At 46.1% G+C, this 15,705-nt stretch overlaps 1 protein-coding gene across 2 annotated transcripts in view; it reads right to left on the bottom strand.

Moving 5' to 3' along the window:
- The window catches only part of LOC147636470 (diphosphomevalonate decarboxylase MVD1, peroxisomal-like), a 40,459-nt gene that overhangs the window by 10,488 nt on the left and 14,266 nt on the right, over nt 1–15,705 (bottom strand). The window contains exons 4-7 of one of the 2 annotated variants that reach the window (XM_086801911.1): nt 9,839–9,902; nt 9,660–9,740; nt 9,396–9,482; nt 9,112–9,269 (exon numbers count right to left, since the gene is read on the bottom strand). In XM_086801911.1, the coding sequence (XP_086658037.1) occupies nt 9,112–9,269; nt 9,396–9,482; nt 9,660–9,740; nt 9,839–9,902 (390 nt within the window). The remainder of the gene's footprint in view (nt 1–9,111; nt 9,270–9,395; nt 9,483–9,659; nt 9,741–9,838; nt 9,903–15,705) is intronic. The other variant, XM_086801913.1, reaches the window with a different exon arrangement.

Below are 15,705 nucleotides of genomic sequence, written 5' to 3'. Positions count from 1 at the left end.
TCATACAGAGCTTTTGAGGCATCTAGACAGCTGGCTGAGGCAGGAGACAGAGGATCATGGTATGCACAAGTCACACATTGGTTCTCACAGCATGGCCTAGACATGGATCATCTACCACCATTCCAGTATGACAGGGATGCACCACATATCCGTCTCTCACATAGTGAGAGGAACAGAGTATTGAGACAGGACCTATGGCAGCTCTATACACGAGAGACATGGATACCGCCTACACAGCCTCTTCCACCGAAGATGCTATACTACAGAGATCACTTCATGAGTATCACTGATGATGGATTTATAGAGAGGCCTAGATACATGGAGGGCTTTTTACCACACGGCTCTCGAGTGGCTATTGGTCAGCTTAGAGTTTCATCACACCGATTGGAGATTGAGACTGGCAGAGCAGCACGGATCCCTCGAGAGGAGAGGGTATGCAGATTGTGCAAAGAGGAGGTGGAGAGTGAGGAGCATTATGTATGCAGATGCAAAGCATATACAGCCATCAGAGAGAGATATCCCATTTTATTCAGAGAGCCACATTCCCTACGCCAGATCTTTGAGGCAGCAGACCAGCGCATACTGGGGAGATTCATTCTAGACATACAGCGCCATAGAGAGACATCATTACAGGCTCAGACAGCTCCAAAGGGGGGACGACAGACACAGATTACTACATTTTTTCAGAGATCCATCCCACTCCCAGCCCCTACACGGCAGGGAATTATTCTCCAGAGAGCAGAGACACTCAGAGCCCGCAAGAGACAGAGGACACCTGGCTTTCGGACACCACGCCTATACCAGAGAGAGATGACAGAGATCAGAGCTCAGTTTCACAGAGAGGGTGCGAAGCGACTGGCTCGCTTCTTCAGAGCACACCCAGGCATGTTCTTCAGGGAGCTGTGGACACCCCCTTCATTGATGTATACCATTTTATACCCCCAGTATGGTACAAGATGGAGCTAGCTAGGTTGCATATCATGATTGTATACTCCATGCATATAGCTTTGCATTCTCCTACTAGTAGAGCTCCATCTCCTCCCCCACTCATTGTACTTATTGCACACCCAGATTCAGCTTTTTAGTTCAGTACTTTTTCATTTTGTTGGGATGACAGAGGATACCCCATTCAGGTACACCGATTTGTCTCATAGGCCGAGTTCGGTCTTTTGGAAGACGTTAATAAAATCTTTCTTTCTTTCTTTCTCTCTCTCAAACAAGGCTGTCCTCTATCACCCACTCTTTTTGGCCTCTACATTGATGATACTTCGAGCTTCATTGACAGATTAGGCGGGGCTGGTCCCCCACTCTTGTCACACCAGCCTTCAAGTATGGAGCACCCTTCTGGGGAGCAGATTTATCCGATGAGGATTGACAATGAGTTGAGAGACCCCAAGTCATGATGTTCCCCCGTATGATCCGCAGTAAACCATCAGTCCCACACCAGATTATCCAGGCAAAGTTTGCTACAGCCCTGATGATAGTGGACACACTCTTCCAAACAATCACATACCTCCATCGCATCAGCCACATGGATCCCCACATGTACCTGAGCCTTGCCCTGAATTCCTCGAGATAGCTAGTACTTGAAGGCCACCCTGGAGTATGGTATGCCCAAGTTTCACTTGGTTCTCAGGATATGGGCTCCACATGGACCGCCTCCCACCCCTTCAATACAGTTTGGACTCCCCTTTTCTCCAGCTCTCTCATGAGGACACCAACAAGGTTATCCAATTAGATCTTCTCAGCCTCTACACCCACTGCACATGGATCACACCTTCGGAGCTCCCACTGAAAATGCACTTCTATAGAGATCACATCCTCAGGCTCAGTGAGGATGGATTCACCCAGCAGCCGGCCTACCTGAGTGTTCACATGTTCCACGCCATGCTAGGGCGCTTCCTGCTCGAGCTCTGCAAACAGAGGGACACTTTCTTAAAAGAGCTTCGGCCCCAGCCACCCTGTCCTCTCCCTCACCAGCCAACCATCACGAGCTTCTTCCGGACCTAAGAGGAGGACACCCATACAGCAGATCCCGTGGACACACCTCGAGTTGTTGCCGGACCCACCTAGCTCGAGAGGAGTTCCCTCGGACCAGGCCTCCGCATTCCAGTGCCCCCAGCCCCCCAACATCACCCATGGACACCACACCAACTATGGATGACATACCCACAGCCTCATCGAGCCACACATTCCTGAGTGCCCAACCACCCACCAGACCCCACTCTGGTGTGACTCTGGATTGCGCCATGGCACTACAGCGAGCCCGACATCCCAATCTCCCTCGACCTCGCCAGTAACACAAACATCAGCCCTAGCTTGATGAAGAGGCACAAAGCCACCCTCCCATGCCTAATGGATCTGTAGAGCCTTCTGCAAGCTACCCCCATGCTTGATATCTTTGATGGCCCCCTCCTCCTATCGGCGGGGGGTTAGCACCATAGGCTGTATGCTGTATGATGATGATAATCCCATTTTTTATCATATGGCTCGAATTTGACATTCCTGGCTCATAGCTTTGGGTCTTTTGAAGACGCTTATAACTCTCTCTCTCTCTCTCTCTCTCTCTCTCTCTCTCTCTCTAGAGGGGCATGGTACTCATACTCTCTCACATCCCCAACCAGCCACCTCTACCCCACCACCTGCAGTTTTTTCACACCAAGCAGGTACTCATGGCCATTCATAGACTACATATTGGGCAAGCACCGGATCATGAGAGACTCGCCGCCGAGTACATCTCCCATTACTAGCCTACATGTTCAATAGAGCCATGTGTCAGGGATTCCCACCTTCCTAGTCCACTAACACCATGACCCCCATCCTCAAAGCCGGAGATCCACTTGACCCCAATAACTACTGGACGATCCTGATTGGCCACACATTGGCAAGCTATATGGATACAGCTTAGTTCCTTTGCAAAGAGACAAGGATACCACGAGCCCAAGATGAAAGGGTTGGCTTTTCGACACCCTCCTCACACCAGCCTTAATGTATGAAGCACCTTTTTGGGGACCAAATCTATCAGACTGCAATTGCCAGCATGTGGAGAGGCCACACGTCATAATGTTCTCCCATAATTTGTAGCCAACCATCGATCCCACATGTGATCATTCAGGTATAGTTCACTGCAGCCCCAATGCTGGTAGACACTTTTTCAAACATTCACCTACCTCCATTGCATCAGCACAATAACCCCCTACACAGATACCCGAGGCTTGCCTGGAGTCCTCACGACAGCTCGCACTTGAGGGTGACACTGGAGCATGGTACTCCTGAGTTTCCACCTGGTTCTCACGACATGTGCTCCAAATGGACCACCTCCCACCTCTTCGGTACAGCCTGGACTCCCCTTTTCTTCAGCTCTCCCATGAGGATGTCAACCACACTATCTCGTTCAACCTCCTTAGCCTCCACATACACGGCAGATTGCACTTTCAGAGCTCCCACCGAAGATGCACTTCTACAAATCATTTCCTCAAGCTCACAAAGGATGGCTTCATCCAGCAACCAGGCTACCTGGGTATTCACATGTCACATGCCATGTGGCTCACGATTGGCCAGCTACGGGTATCCTCCCACCACCTACGGGTGGAGATAGGATGGGCAAAGCGCATATTTAGAGATGGATAGCTCATACGGAGACCTCGGGAGGAGAGGATTTGCAGATTATGCCACACGGGGGTCGAGACAGAGGAGCACTATACCTGTCACTACTCAGTGTACTATGAGATCCACGAGAGGTAACAATGTCTCTTCCGTGATGGTTTTGGATTGGCGTGACGGTTTTGGCCCAATCCAGGATCATGGACTTCCCAAACCTAGGACTCTTCCTACCACAGCTTCACAGACACACAGACACTCCTAAGAGAGTGTCGGCCACAACCACCACCCCTCCTTCCTTGCCAACCGACCATCACTAGTTTCTTCTCGCCCCAAAGGACAGGATATCGGCATAGTGGACCACGCGGGTGGTCCACCAAAGGATACCTCAACTCCGCTCTATCCCCAAGGAGTCGCTTTGAAATGGGCTTGCACGCTTTGATGTACCTAGCGTCCCCAGTCCACGGGACACCAACCACGATCCTTCCATCAGCTCCAAATCCAGAACATGCTCCACCACCATCACACCACCTTCCAACGTACCGTTGTTGGGAATTTTCTGGTGACCTTTTGTAGTGTCAAGAATAGCAGTTGTGTAGATGCTTTTTGGTTTGTCACTGGAGGTGTGTCCGGGTTCTATGTTTGTTAAGCTTATGAAGAGAGAGGTGTGCATATGCATTGTATCTTGTATAAGATCTATAGCATTTGGTTTACTCGCATGCACAAGGTTGCTTGAGGTTGCGATAATAATCTCAACATGTATAGCCTTGATCTTATTGATATCAACATAGATTGGAAAATACTACTAAAAGAACATTGTGAGGACCTTTGTGTAAGGTGGTAACGGGGGCTAAGGCCACTTTAATCAAATGTATTGTTACTAAGGTCTAAGCCTTAGCCAAAGCTTAGTAGGCAAGGTGGCGGCTGCCACAGTCATGCAGAAACCCCTACCACGTGGAAGCTGGATTTGGAATGCTGCATGGGAAGCATGGAAAGCCCATGAAGGAAAGATTAGTAAGTGGCATGCTTCAGGCTGTAACTGAGAATAGAAGGTACATGGGGAGGCTGGAAGTGGGATCGCCTGCATCATTTAGAGAGGGTGTGTTATCTAGGAGAGGGTGGCTTGTCCAAAAACCAGGGGGAGATGCTGCCAAAATTTCCCTGGTATTTGGTAAGCTGAAAGCCAGCCTATTCCAGACCTGTTCGGGCAAAACTTTGTTCGCGATAAAGAGGCAGGCTGCGCTATCAAGTTATTACTGGTTGCAGCTCATATTAGGGTGGTTCATGGCAACAAAAAAGTGATGAAGCTATGGTAATGTCTCCTATCAAGTTCAGAATTTCTTCAGAAAAGCTCTATAGCTCTGGGCATAAACTCACGATGTGAAGCTTTTCTTGTGGGTCTTGCTACAGTTTGTGTGTATTTGGGGTCTTCCTCATACCCTGTCTCATAATCCATGTTTCCTCTTACATATGGTGATCTAGTATTGTGAGCCTTCTGTCTGTATTGCTGAAATACATAAACTGTTCGTGCCCAAAATCCTTGTATATCTCTGCAAGTATAACTTGTGATGTGTGTGAGTGATTGGGGTATACTTTAAGCAAGGGATGAATGCCTAATTGTAGGTTCTGGTGTTTTCAAGCTTTTTTGTTATTCTCAAAACAAGCCTTGTATCGCTTGGGCCATTATGAGTTGGATCTATGAGGTAAATGATGGATTGGAGTTGTTATTCAATCATGGTGTTGCCCTGTAGACATATGGGTTGGCATTGTGGCTGTTGCTCCATTGATGCTCTTGATGGGTGTGCCATGTTGAAATGAAGGCAATGAATCTTTGCTTTAATCATTGAGACGAAGACCATGTGCATTCCTGCTATCAAAGAAATGAGAAGTTTTTTGAAGACTGTAGGTCCCTTGCCTTCTCGAGGGTGGTTCAAGGGTGGTGCCCCTTTCAAGTTATGTGATAATGTTTGATGCTGTGTGTTCTTGAGTTGGTAATGTGTCGGTATTTTGCTGGGTCTCGGGTGTGTTGTCATTGATCAAGGATGGTGAGTGAGCTATAAAGAGGCTGTATTGTGTTCTACCCAAATTCTTAACACCGTGACCTCCAACCATACTCAGTAACCTCATGCGTGACATACTTGAGAGATGTGTACCCTCTATACTGGAGGATGATGTGTCCCACATGCTTCATATTCTCATCATGTACTTCATGCTCGACATAGATGTGTACCCTCTGTTGAAATATACAAGTGAATAGGGTGTGTGCGAGAACAAGCCCTTAGCAAGAGGCTGTAAAAGAGAATCTGTAAATATGAGAGAACCTGTGAAAAGGTGAGAAGAATCTACTGGGAGAGAATAAAGGGTAGCATGAGGAGATTTAGAAGGTGTGGAGATATTCTGGGAGAGGTGGAGAGAATCTAGCAAAAGAGGTGGAGTGAATCAAGGAAAAATCAATAGGATTAGATGCTTGGATGTAAACTCTATAAATTGAGGCATTGGCCTAATGAGAATTTGCTGGTTTTTGATTATCCATGCCTACATTAAGCTATTAGTTAATTACTCACTAATCACGTCTTAATTATCGTCTAATCTCTTTGTTAATGATATTGATTCTAGCATTTGATCCACCATAGCTCATCACATTGCTGTAATTTTAACATGGTATTAGAGCCTAGCCTAGAATCCATCAATTTGTGAGCCCATTATCTTGCTAATCACTTAACTAATTAGAATTAGTAAAAAATTAATATTTTCACCTCTTTTTCAACTAACCCTCTGTACCCCCAGCTGGTGGAGGAGCTTTATCTCCTTACATACATCAAATTAGCCCAAACCCTTCTAGCCTAACATAGCTACCTTATTGGTGCTCCAGCCCATCGAATCAGCACAACAAACCGCCGGCGCAATCAAGAGAAAATCACGAATCTCAACGCTTCTTTTTCTGCAGAAAATGGAGATCTTGTCTTCCACAGATCAAATGGGTCTAATTATATTAGTCCCAAGGATTTTCAAGCATGCTCTACAAGCTGGTTAAGTCAGAATTTGATTTGGTCAAGTCTACAGTGAGATCCAAGCTCTTCATCAAATCTGCAGGTGACTTTGGTAAAACAAAGATTAAGCATTCAATATTTGGTCAAATCTTGTGTTTCTTGGCTTAATCCTTTACTAGACTAATTGCTATTGATGGCCTTGAAAGCATTTGAGCTCATTTGAACTCTAAGGCCTCAAATCTGGGCTCCCCGCATACTCTGTTTTCAACACACAAAACAGAGGATGAATTTGCTAATCAGTGATTAATCAATGCTAATCACTGTATTTTAGTGCAATTGAGGATTCAAATTAACCATTAGGTATCTGATACAGATCCCTATAACTTCAGATTGCAATTCGGAGATGGTTTGATACTCCAACCATTCCGTACAAATTGGTTACCCTTGATTTAATGTAATTTCTGGTGATTTTATGCTAATAAATCTGTTGTAATCATCTCTTAAACACCAAATTGAGTTGTAGAAGGATAGACACTGCCCTTGAATCTTGAAATTAGATCAAGAGGTAAGACCCCCGTCACATCATCATGAGTACAACACAAGAGATAGCCAAATTTAATGGGGAGCAGTTTTACACATGGCAGACAAAAACCATGTATCTGCTCATGAGGAAAAATCTGTGGGGGCTAGTTGAGAGAAGAGATGAATGCCCAGAGGTGAGGGAAAAATGTGGAAGAACAGGAATGAAAAAGCATTGGGACTTATCGCACTCGGTTTAAATGATGAAATCATTCATCACATCACAAGGATACAATGGACAAAAGATGCATAGGATGAACTCAATAAATTATTTGGCACACAAGCTAAAAATTCAAAGATAAACCTGTTAATGCAATTCTACAAATTGGATATGAAGAAAAGTGAACCTTTAATCACACACTTGAACAAATATAAAAGTGAACCTTTAATCACATACTTGAACAAATATAAAAGCATTAAGCAACAACTAGCAGCTATTGGCAAAAAGGTAGAAGATGATGAGACACTAGCAGTGCTTCTGAAGAGTGTGGACAAAGGTGAATATGAAAATATTGTAGCAACACTAAAGAATGTACCTGAATTGAAGCTACACGAGATAGAAGGAGCTCTACTAAAGCAAGAGAGCACAGGCAAAGAGAAGAAATGGCTCAACTCAACAGCAGGAGAAGAAAAAGCATTCTTCACCCAAGGAGGATTCTCTCGAGGACGAGGACGAGGAAGAGACAGAGTAGGAGGAACGACCTTCACTTGCCACAACTGTGGAAAGCCAGGACACATGGCAAGAGACTGCTACAACAAACCCAATGGAGAAGGAACGACATCGGCAAACTTCATGGAGGCTCCTAAGGAAGTGGAGTCGGATCATCTTTTCTGAGAGAGAGAGAGAGAGAGAGAGAGAGAGAGAGAGAAACCCCACAACCCAATATAACCTGCCCTAACAAAGTAAAACCACATTTGAGCCACCGATGATGTAGACCACATGGTAGATGTATGTGTGAGCACTTTAGTCAAGGTCGCGGGCACTTGTAGTAGCCTTGGACACATAGAGAGAGAGAGTGTCAAGGACTATGAGTTTAGGGGGTGTTGAAATATAAAAGTGAATAGGATGTGTGCGAGAACAAGCCCTTAGCAAGAGGCCGTAAAAGAGAATCTGTAAATGTGAGAGAACCTGTGAAAAGGTGAGAAGAATCTATTGGGAGAGAATAAAGGGTAGCATGAGGAGATTTAGGAGGTGTGGAGATATTCTGGGAGAGGTGGAGAGAATCAAGCAAAAGAGGTGGAGTGAATCAAGGAGAAATCAGTGGGATTAGATGCTTAGATGTAAACTCTATAAATTGAGGCATTGGCCTAATGAGAATTTGCTGGTTTTTTATTATCTATGCCTACATTAAGCTATTAGTTAATTACTCACTAATCACGTCATAATTATCGTCTAATCTCTTTGTTAATGATGTTGATTCTAGCATTTGATCCACCATAGCTGCTGTAATTTTAACACCCTCTACTGGAGGATGATGTGCCCTACATCCTTCATATTCTCATGTACTCCATGATGAGAGTCTCTTGTACTAGTGTTTATACCCCATGTACTTCCCTATGATTATCATTGTATCAGCCTCTACTTTCAAAGAGCTATATAATTGTACTTGTTTTGTTTTTCTTTTCCATGATGAGACATACCATGGATAGCATTGTAACACTTTGGTCTCATAGACCCATTTGGTCTTTAGGAGACGTTTAATATAACTCTCTCTCTCTCTCTCTCTCTCTCTCTCTCTCTCTCTCACGCACATGCACATGGTTTGCTTGAAATGGAAGAAGCTATCCAAAGTCAGAATCACAGACATTCATCCAATCATGGGACTAAGGAAAAGGAAACCAACGTCACCCTTCAAAAGCTGATGGTTGACAATCAGAAAAGTCCCGGAATCGAGGGTTGTTGAACATTAGACTAAAGCGAAGACCTTTGAATAAAGCTCACCTTCTAGAAGTATCATTCATATAAAATATTGGAGGGGATGTGTCTAAGCACGTCGCATGAAACTGATTGCTATCTGCACAGCATATGCGAGCAAATGTTTCAAAGTCATGATTATTGATCGCTTCTTCCATCTTCACGATGAGCTTGGGAACCAGTTCCTGTAAATTTACTTAGTACATATCAGACTTCATGTTTATCACTTAATGTCTAAAGCTGCGAGAGATGCCCATTGCAAAGAAGATCCAAACTACTCTAGATCATCTGCACCAAATGGTAAGGCCTACCTTAGCCCTGTGATGCAGAAGCTTACTTGTTCGAACACTCTCCTGCATGCCTGCAGTACTACTTGTTTCTTTCTGTCGAGAGCTTACCTGTTTTGAACAGAGTCCAGCCACATCAAAATATCACCATGCATTGAAGCTGCTACATAAGTATATATGAGAAAAGAAAAAATCTTGAGAAGACAACTTTAGAAATTTTCTTAAATTCATCATAACATAATACTGTGTTCTTCTCCTATAGACAATTCACCAGACAATGATACACACCACTGCAATGATGACCACAAGATCCTCCCAATGCTTGTCATCTGCAAGCTGAATCGCAATGCTATCTTTGCCTTCATCCTCCTGTCTTCCAAGGCAGAGCATAAGAATTTACACTAACAGGTAATTCTAAGAAGTGCTTCTTTTGATATGCATGAAAAATGATACCCAAATTCATATACCTTTCCCATTTCCCATTTTACAAATCCCCCATAAAGACTCCGGCATGCACTACCAGAGCCAAGCCTGCACAAAATTAAGTTGTGAGTACTTCACTACAAAAACAACACCATCAACTGGCACTAACCAAACGGAAAAATTAAGTCATGAGTACTTCACTACAAACAACACCATCAACTGACACTAGCCAAACGCAAAAATTATAAGCTGATAACTATTCTGCCTAACCAATGCATCTGCAAACTGCTCCAAGACAAATACACGTGTCAATAACCAACCAAGTTGGATTCTTAGGCAAAGCAGCTGAAGCATGGATCAAGAACCTATATGATCAGATGATAACATTGAGATCTCACAAAAATCTTCTTGGAAGCTGATCCAGGTTCACCCAATACACCTAGGTTACTGAACTATTGACCATGGTGGTAAGGCTGTCGTTATATCCCCAAAAGACATAACTAGAGTAGCAATACTCATGAGTAATTAGGGGCTCAATTACGGGACACTTCATACTAAGCATTGGTGCTAGTGTAAAGTCGCCTTAAAGTTGAGTATTTGTAAGTTCGTAATTAATGAGCTAGTGTAAAATGGCCTTAAAATTAAGGGTTCTCTCACACATACTCTATATAAGTGAGGATTGTGCTCATTAACGAGCATTCCCAAAAGGCTCAAGACCATCAGCATCAGGGCCTAGGTCTAGCTCAAGATTCACATCAGGAAGTTGAGTTTAGGTGGTATGGGACAGTTGGGGCTGGGTGAGAGCCAGATTGCAGCATTGCAACTGGCCAATTAAGAGCTTCATGAGGTAAATAATAATCTCAAAAACTTTGCCAAAAAGAATATGCAGACGATCAAGGAGCTGAAGGTTAAAGGCAGAACTAAAGGAGCCAAGGCATCCAAGCAGGCTGCGTACCACTACAGCCTTGCACTTAATGCTGATGAGCCTTATTGTGAGGTCTAAGTGATCAATGAGGCTGCCAACAAGCTGAAAATGTCACCATACATAAAGATTCACCTAGTTTTTCACGTCGATAGACTAAAAGACATATTTAAGTGTCTAATGAGTAACTTGTTTGATTGGAGAATTTAACTTGACGCATTCTGCACAAACCAGCAATGACGTGTTCTATTACAACCCTAATAATAAAGACACTAGACCGTCGCATCATCAGCAAGGCTCAATGCATTCCACACAAACCAGCAATGATTCCAGATTACCAACAAAGAGCTTTTGTGAACACACGTGTTCTATTACAACCCTAATAATAAAGACACTAGTCGCATCATCAGCAAGGCTCAAGCATAGCCTCTGTATAATCTGTGTGTAAGGCACCTTTGTGAGCTTAAGCATCTCAGTGGTAGCAACAGAATTCTCGCAAAAGCACGTGCATGTTACATGTGACACACCTCATATGTAGCCAGGTCTGGATGCTGTTTCCACCAGCCAGGCATCAGATAGAAGAGGGCGCCCAGGGGGCAGCAGGCAGACAGGCCAGCCAGGTGTGAAAAGGCCACAGGCATAGTCGGGCAGGGCTTGAGCAGCTCGAGCAGGCCCACACTGTGAAAACATGATTATTAGTTGGTTGTGGGCATTATTAACTGGCCGACAGTAACTTATGAAAGCCAACCAGCAAAGCAATGCATATATATACGTACATAGCAAATTTGTCAAGAATCATATGCATCCTTCTCAATGTGAGTCTACATGAAAGCGTTTCTCTATAAGTATGGACTGGCCAAGAAGTTCTGAGCAGTTTTGTTAGTGAATTGACATCTTCATTCTAGTTAAGAATATACTAGACAAGCTTCACTCCCGGTCCAGCAGTCATCATTCTACACTCGCGCACAGTCGACATAAGAGACACCAATCACGTCACTGACGGTCTCCTTTGCGGAGTCCCTCTCCACTAAATTCTCCAGGCACTTCATGCTCGCCTTCACCGGCTCGAAACTGAGGGACTACCAATTTGGCAAGTTCTTCCTTCATGCCTCACGAGGAACAAGGTCAGTTATTGAAGCTTTTAAAACCTCATGAGGAACAAAGTCAGTTCAACAAGAAGATGGACGCAGAAGTCATCACCGACCGGACCCACGAGATGACTGCCATGTTGGCGGCAATAGCTGGTTTGCATGCTTTTCAGCTCCATTTGGTGCGTACGGCTTTGATAGGTGCTGCCCTCTTGTGGTGGGAAGACCACCTTAGGCACCACTCAGTTACTTGCCAGGATGATTGCCGCAAGGTGGTCTTGAAGTAGTTTGTTCCTGTGGACTATTACCGTGAGCTAAAGCAGCAATGGGAACACTGTCCAGAATCAAGGTGGGCAGGTAATAACCGACTACCTAGCACGTTTATGGAAGCTTCTCCTCATCCTCCCGACAGTCGGAGCAGGTTGAGCGCTTCAAGGATGGTTTGAACCGTCGTGCAACAAAGATATTCGTGCACATGGACCCCATGATCTCTACACGGTTCTTCTTGTTATGACCCTCGAGACGTGGGAGAGTCTAGCAACAGAAGGACAAGGAGATTCCAAAAGGAGTTGTTAAGGCCATGGAGAATAAAAATAGTTCTAGTGGGAGAGTGTCAGGGACACGGCTCTCTCAGGAGGAGTTCTTGTCAGAATATGCAGCGGAGATGATGACCAAATCTGGGAACACAAGAGCAAAAACGCAGGCAGAAAAACAGCACAAGAGAGAGACAGATGTAGGCGTGTAACTCTGCTCTATATACACAAGAAGATCCCGAGATATGATACAAATAAGGCATGGGGGCTGAGGACCTATATATACCTCCCTGGAAGGGCAGTCGGCCAGCACTAAAAGTGTCCACGACTGAGAAAAGAGGTCCACGACTGCATAAATGCAGTCGGCCAGCTATCTGATGCCCACGACTGGTAAAAGGCAGTCGGCCAGCAGCCCTGAAGCCCACGACTGATGAAGATCCAGTCGGCCAGCACTGGGGTGCTCCCGGCATCATCTGGCAGCCCTCCCAAGCTTCAGAAAAAAATGGAAAAAAATAGGGGAAAAATACGGAGAGTGGGGAAAAATGGGAAAACACCTCATAAGGGCGGGCACACCCACAACAAAGGCCCTGGTGTATAAAACTAGACAGGAGATGACTTCTAACACCCCCTCTCAGCTCCTGGCTGTGTAACCAACCACTGGGAGCTGGGGTGCCGCCTGAGCAAATCCTGAGAGCGACTTCGTGAAGAGGTCCACCGTACTGTCCTTCGTCGAACAGAACTCCAGCAAGATGTCATCAGCAACAATCTGTTCACGAACAAAGTGCCTCTGGATGACCAAGGGTTCCTCCAGTGGAAGCCCAAACCTGCAATGTAACCTCCTCATGCTCCGTAAAACTGCTCCTCGGGCATAAGTAGATCTCCTCGTGTCCGGATCTCCTCCCCAAACCGAGTCACTCCAACCGTGGAGTCGGACTCCATCCAACAATCCCCCTCCTGTGTACAAGAGTCCATGATCCTTCGCATGCCGCAGAAACCACAGGAAACGCAATCCTACCTCCCAAAGAGACATCTGCAACCATGAGCTCAACCGCCTCATCAGGAAGCTCCCGTCCAATCCGGTGTCCATTAACCAGATCAATGAACCATACAGCTTCTGAGTCATAGAGACATCACACTGCTCACAAGGATCAACACCTGTTACGGTGCACAAGCAAGTCCTGGAAACCTTCTGAAGACCACGCAAGGCCTTCTGAAACCTGTCAACCACCCCCTCTGAATCCGGAACCACAAAGCCTGGAGAAACCACCTCCTTCTGCAAGTAATCACCTGTCACCTGCCTGGCTTTCCGAAAGGTCCCCGTGGAAAGAACATCCTCAACTACTGGAAGTTCTATGTCCCGAACACTACGAGACATCAGAGCATAAGTGACCTGTTCAGCTTCCTCTGACTCACGAACACAAGAACTACCAACCTCAGTACTGGAAAGTTCCTGCCAACTGCTGCCATCTACTGGCAAGCTATCCACCATCTGGTCCCGGAAAGCCCGCACCTGCAACGTATCCACACCTGAGTAGCTATTACCATACTGCCACTCATCACAATCTTGAGGACCTGGGAGAGAGAGTGCTGAAAGCCTGTAGACTCCATTCTCCACTCCACCTTCCCAAACCACTTGGCCTGTTGCTTTGTCCCGGAGAGCAACAAAATGCTCATCAAACTCCACCCGTACGCCAGTCTTGCAAACCTGATGCACTGACAACAGATGAAAACCAAGTGCCGGAACATACAACACCTGGGAGGAATGCTTCCCCCCTCTGCCATCGGGAACTATCTCCATCCTGCCCTCACTGTGAACTGGGATAGTGGACGTATCACCAGTAAGAATATGACCAGAAAGCCTGCAGAGATCCTGTAAACCGGAACAGGAAGGAGTCATGTGCCTGGAAGCACCACTATCGAGAATCCACTCCCGAGTATCCGTTGCGGAGAGTCCTCCAATCTCCTCCCTGCCTGAAGAAAATGAAACATCGGTGTCCATCACCTCCAGGTGCACAAAAGCCGGAGTCTTCGTGATTGCTGAGGAGTCTTCACCCTTCTCGGTCTTCCGCTTGGGACACTGCCTCCAGTAGTGGCCTTTCTCGCCACAATCATTACAGGTCCTCTCTGCCTTTAGCTTCTCGCGGTCAGCGTCGGACATCTTCTCAGAAGACTTCTCTGATGAAGCCTTCACCTTGCCCGAGTTACGGCCTTTCGACCGTTGGCCAGTAAAGGCCTCCGAACCTCCACCCTGAGGAGGGTTCGTGAATCGTTCCTCCTGGTCCAGGACCATGGGCACAAGCTCCTCCCACGTGATGGTGCTGAGCCTGCCACCACTGGTAATCAAAGAGGAGTAAAATGCTCAGTACGAAGAGGGCAAATGTGACAGCAACGTGATGGCCATGTCCTCTGACGATATCTCCTTCCCAGCCTGAAGAACTTCCTGCTGAAGAGCCTGCAGCTTGTTAATATGCTCCCGCATCGTCGACGACTTTGCAGGGCTCATAACCCGCATCTGTACTTCCAAGGAAATCCTCTTCATGGGCGATACCCTGTTATAAAGTGAGGCCAAATGCTGCCATATACCTCTGGCCAGCGTCATGTGCTTGACATGATTGATTACCTGTGGTGTGCAGTTGAGGAAAATAAACGAACGGACCCTGGCGTTGACGCGATCCCACATCTGCGTCTGGGCCTCCCGGTCCTTTCGGGTTGACGGTAACTCCCCTTCCTCTACTTCCGGCCGTGGAACACCAACAACGACAAAATCGGCGAGGTCGTAAGACTCCAAAACGGATTCCATCATCACCTTCCATATGCCGTAGTTGCTCCCGTCCAACTGACGGTCCACCGGGAACGTGGGGAGTGTCGGGATCTTCACATGTCTCTCGGCCATCTCTAACAGATCTGCCATAGCGGGGATGTACTCTGAAAAGGGTGGGTTGGTGGGAACAAAGAAGAACTGATACCTGCAAGTGGCTGTCCAGCAAATCAGCCCGCCTTCCTCTTGCTTCTCCTCTTCCCGAACAGTCCAAAACAGTCCACCAATCAGCCACAAAACAGCCCCCTCTTGCTCACACAAATCCCAAGACCTATCTAGAGCCTAGGCTCTGATACCATGTCAGAATATGCAGCGGAGATGATGACCAAATCTGGGAACACAAGAGCAAAAACGCAGGCAGAAAAATAGCACAAGAGAGAGACAGATGTAGGCGTGTAACTCTGCTCTATATACACAAGAAGATCCCGAGATATGATACAAATAAGGCATGGGGGCTGAGGACCTATATATACCTCCCTGGAAGGGCAGTCGGCCAGCACTAAAAGTGTCCACGACTGAGAAAAGAGGTCCACGACTGCATAAATGCAGT

Source organism: Cibotium barometz, chromosome 8 (genome assembly GCF_041138505.1).
Source record: "Cibotium barometz isolate CiBa-2024 chromosome 8, ASM4113850v1, whole genome shotgun sequence".
NCBI classification, from domain to species: Eukaryota; Viridiplantae; Streptophyta; class Polypodiopsida; order Cyatheales; family Cibotiaceae; genus Cibotium; species Cibotium barometz.
Note: the sequence above shows the minus strand (reverse complement) of the source record. Positions and strands in the feature narration are given on the sequence as shown.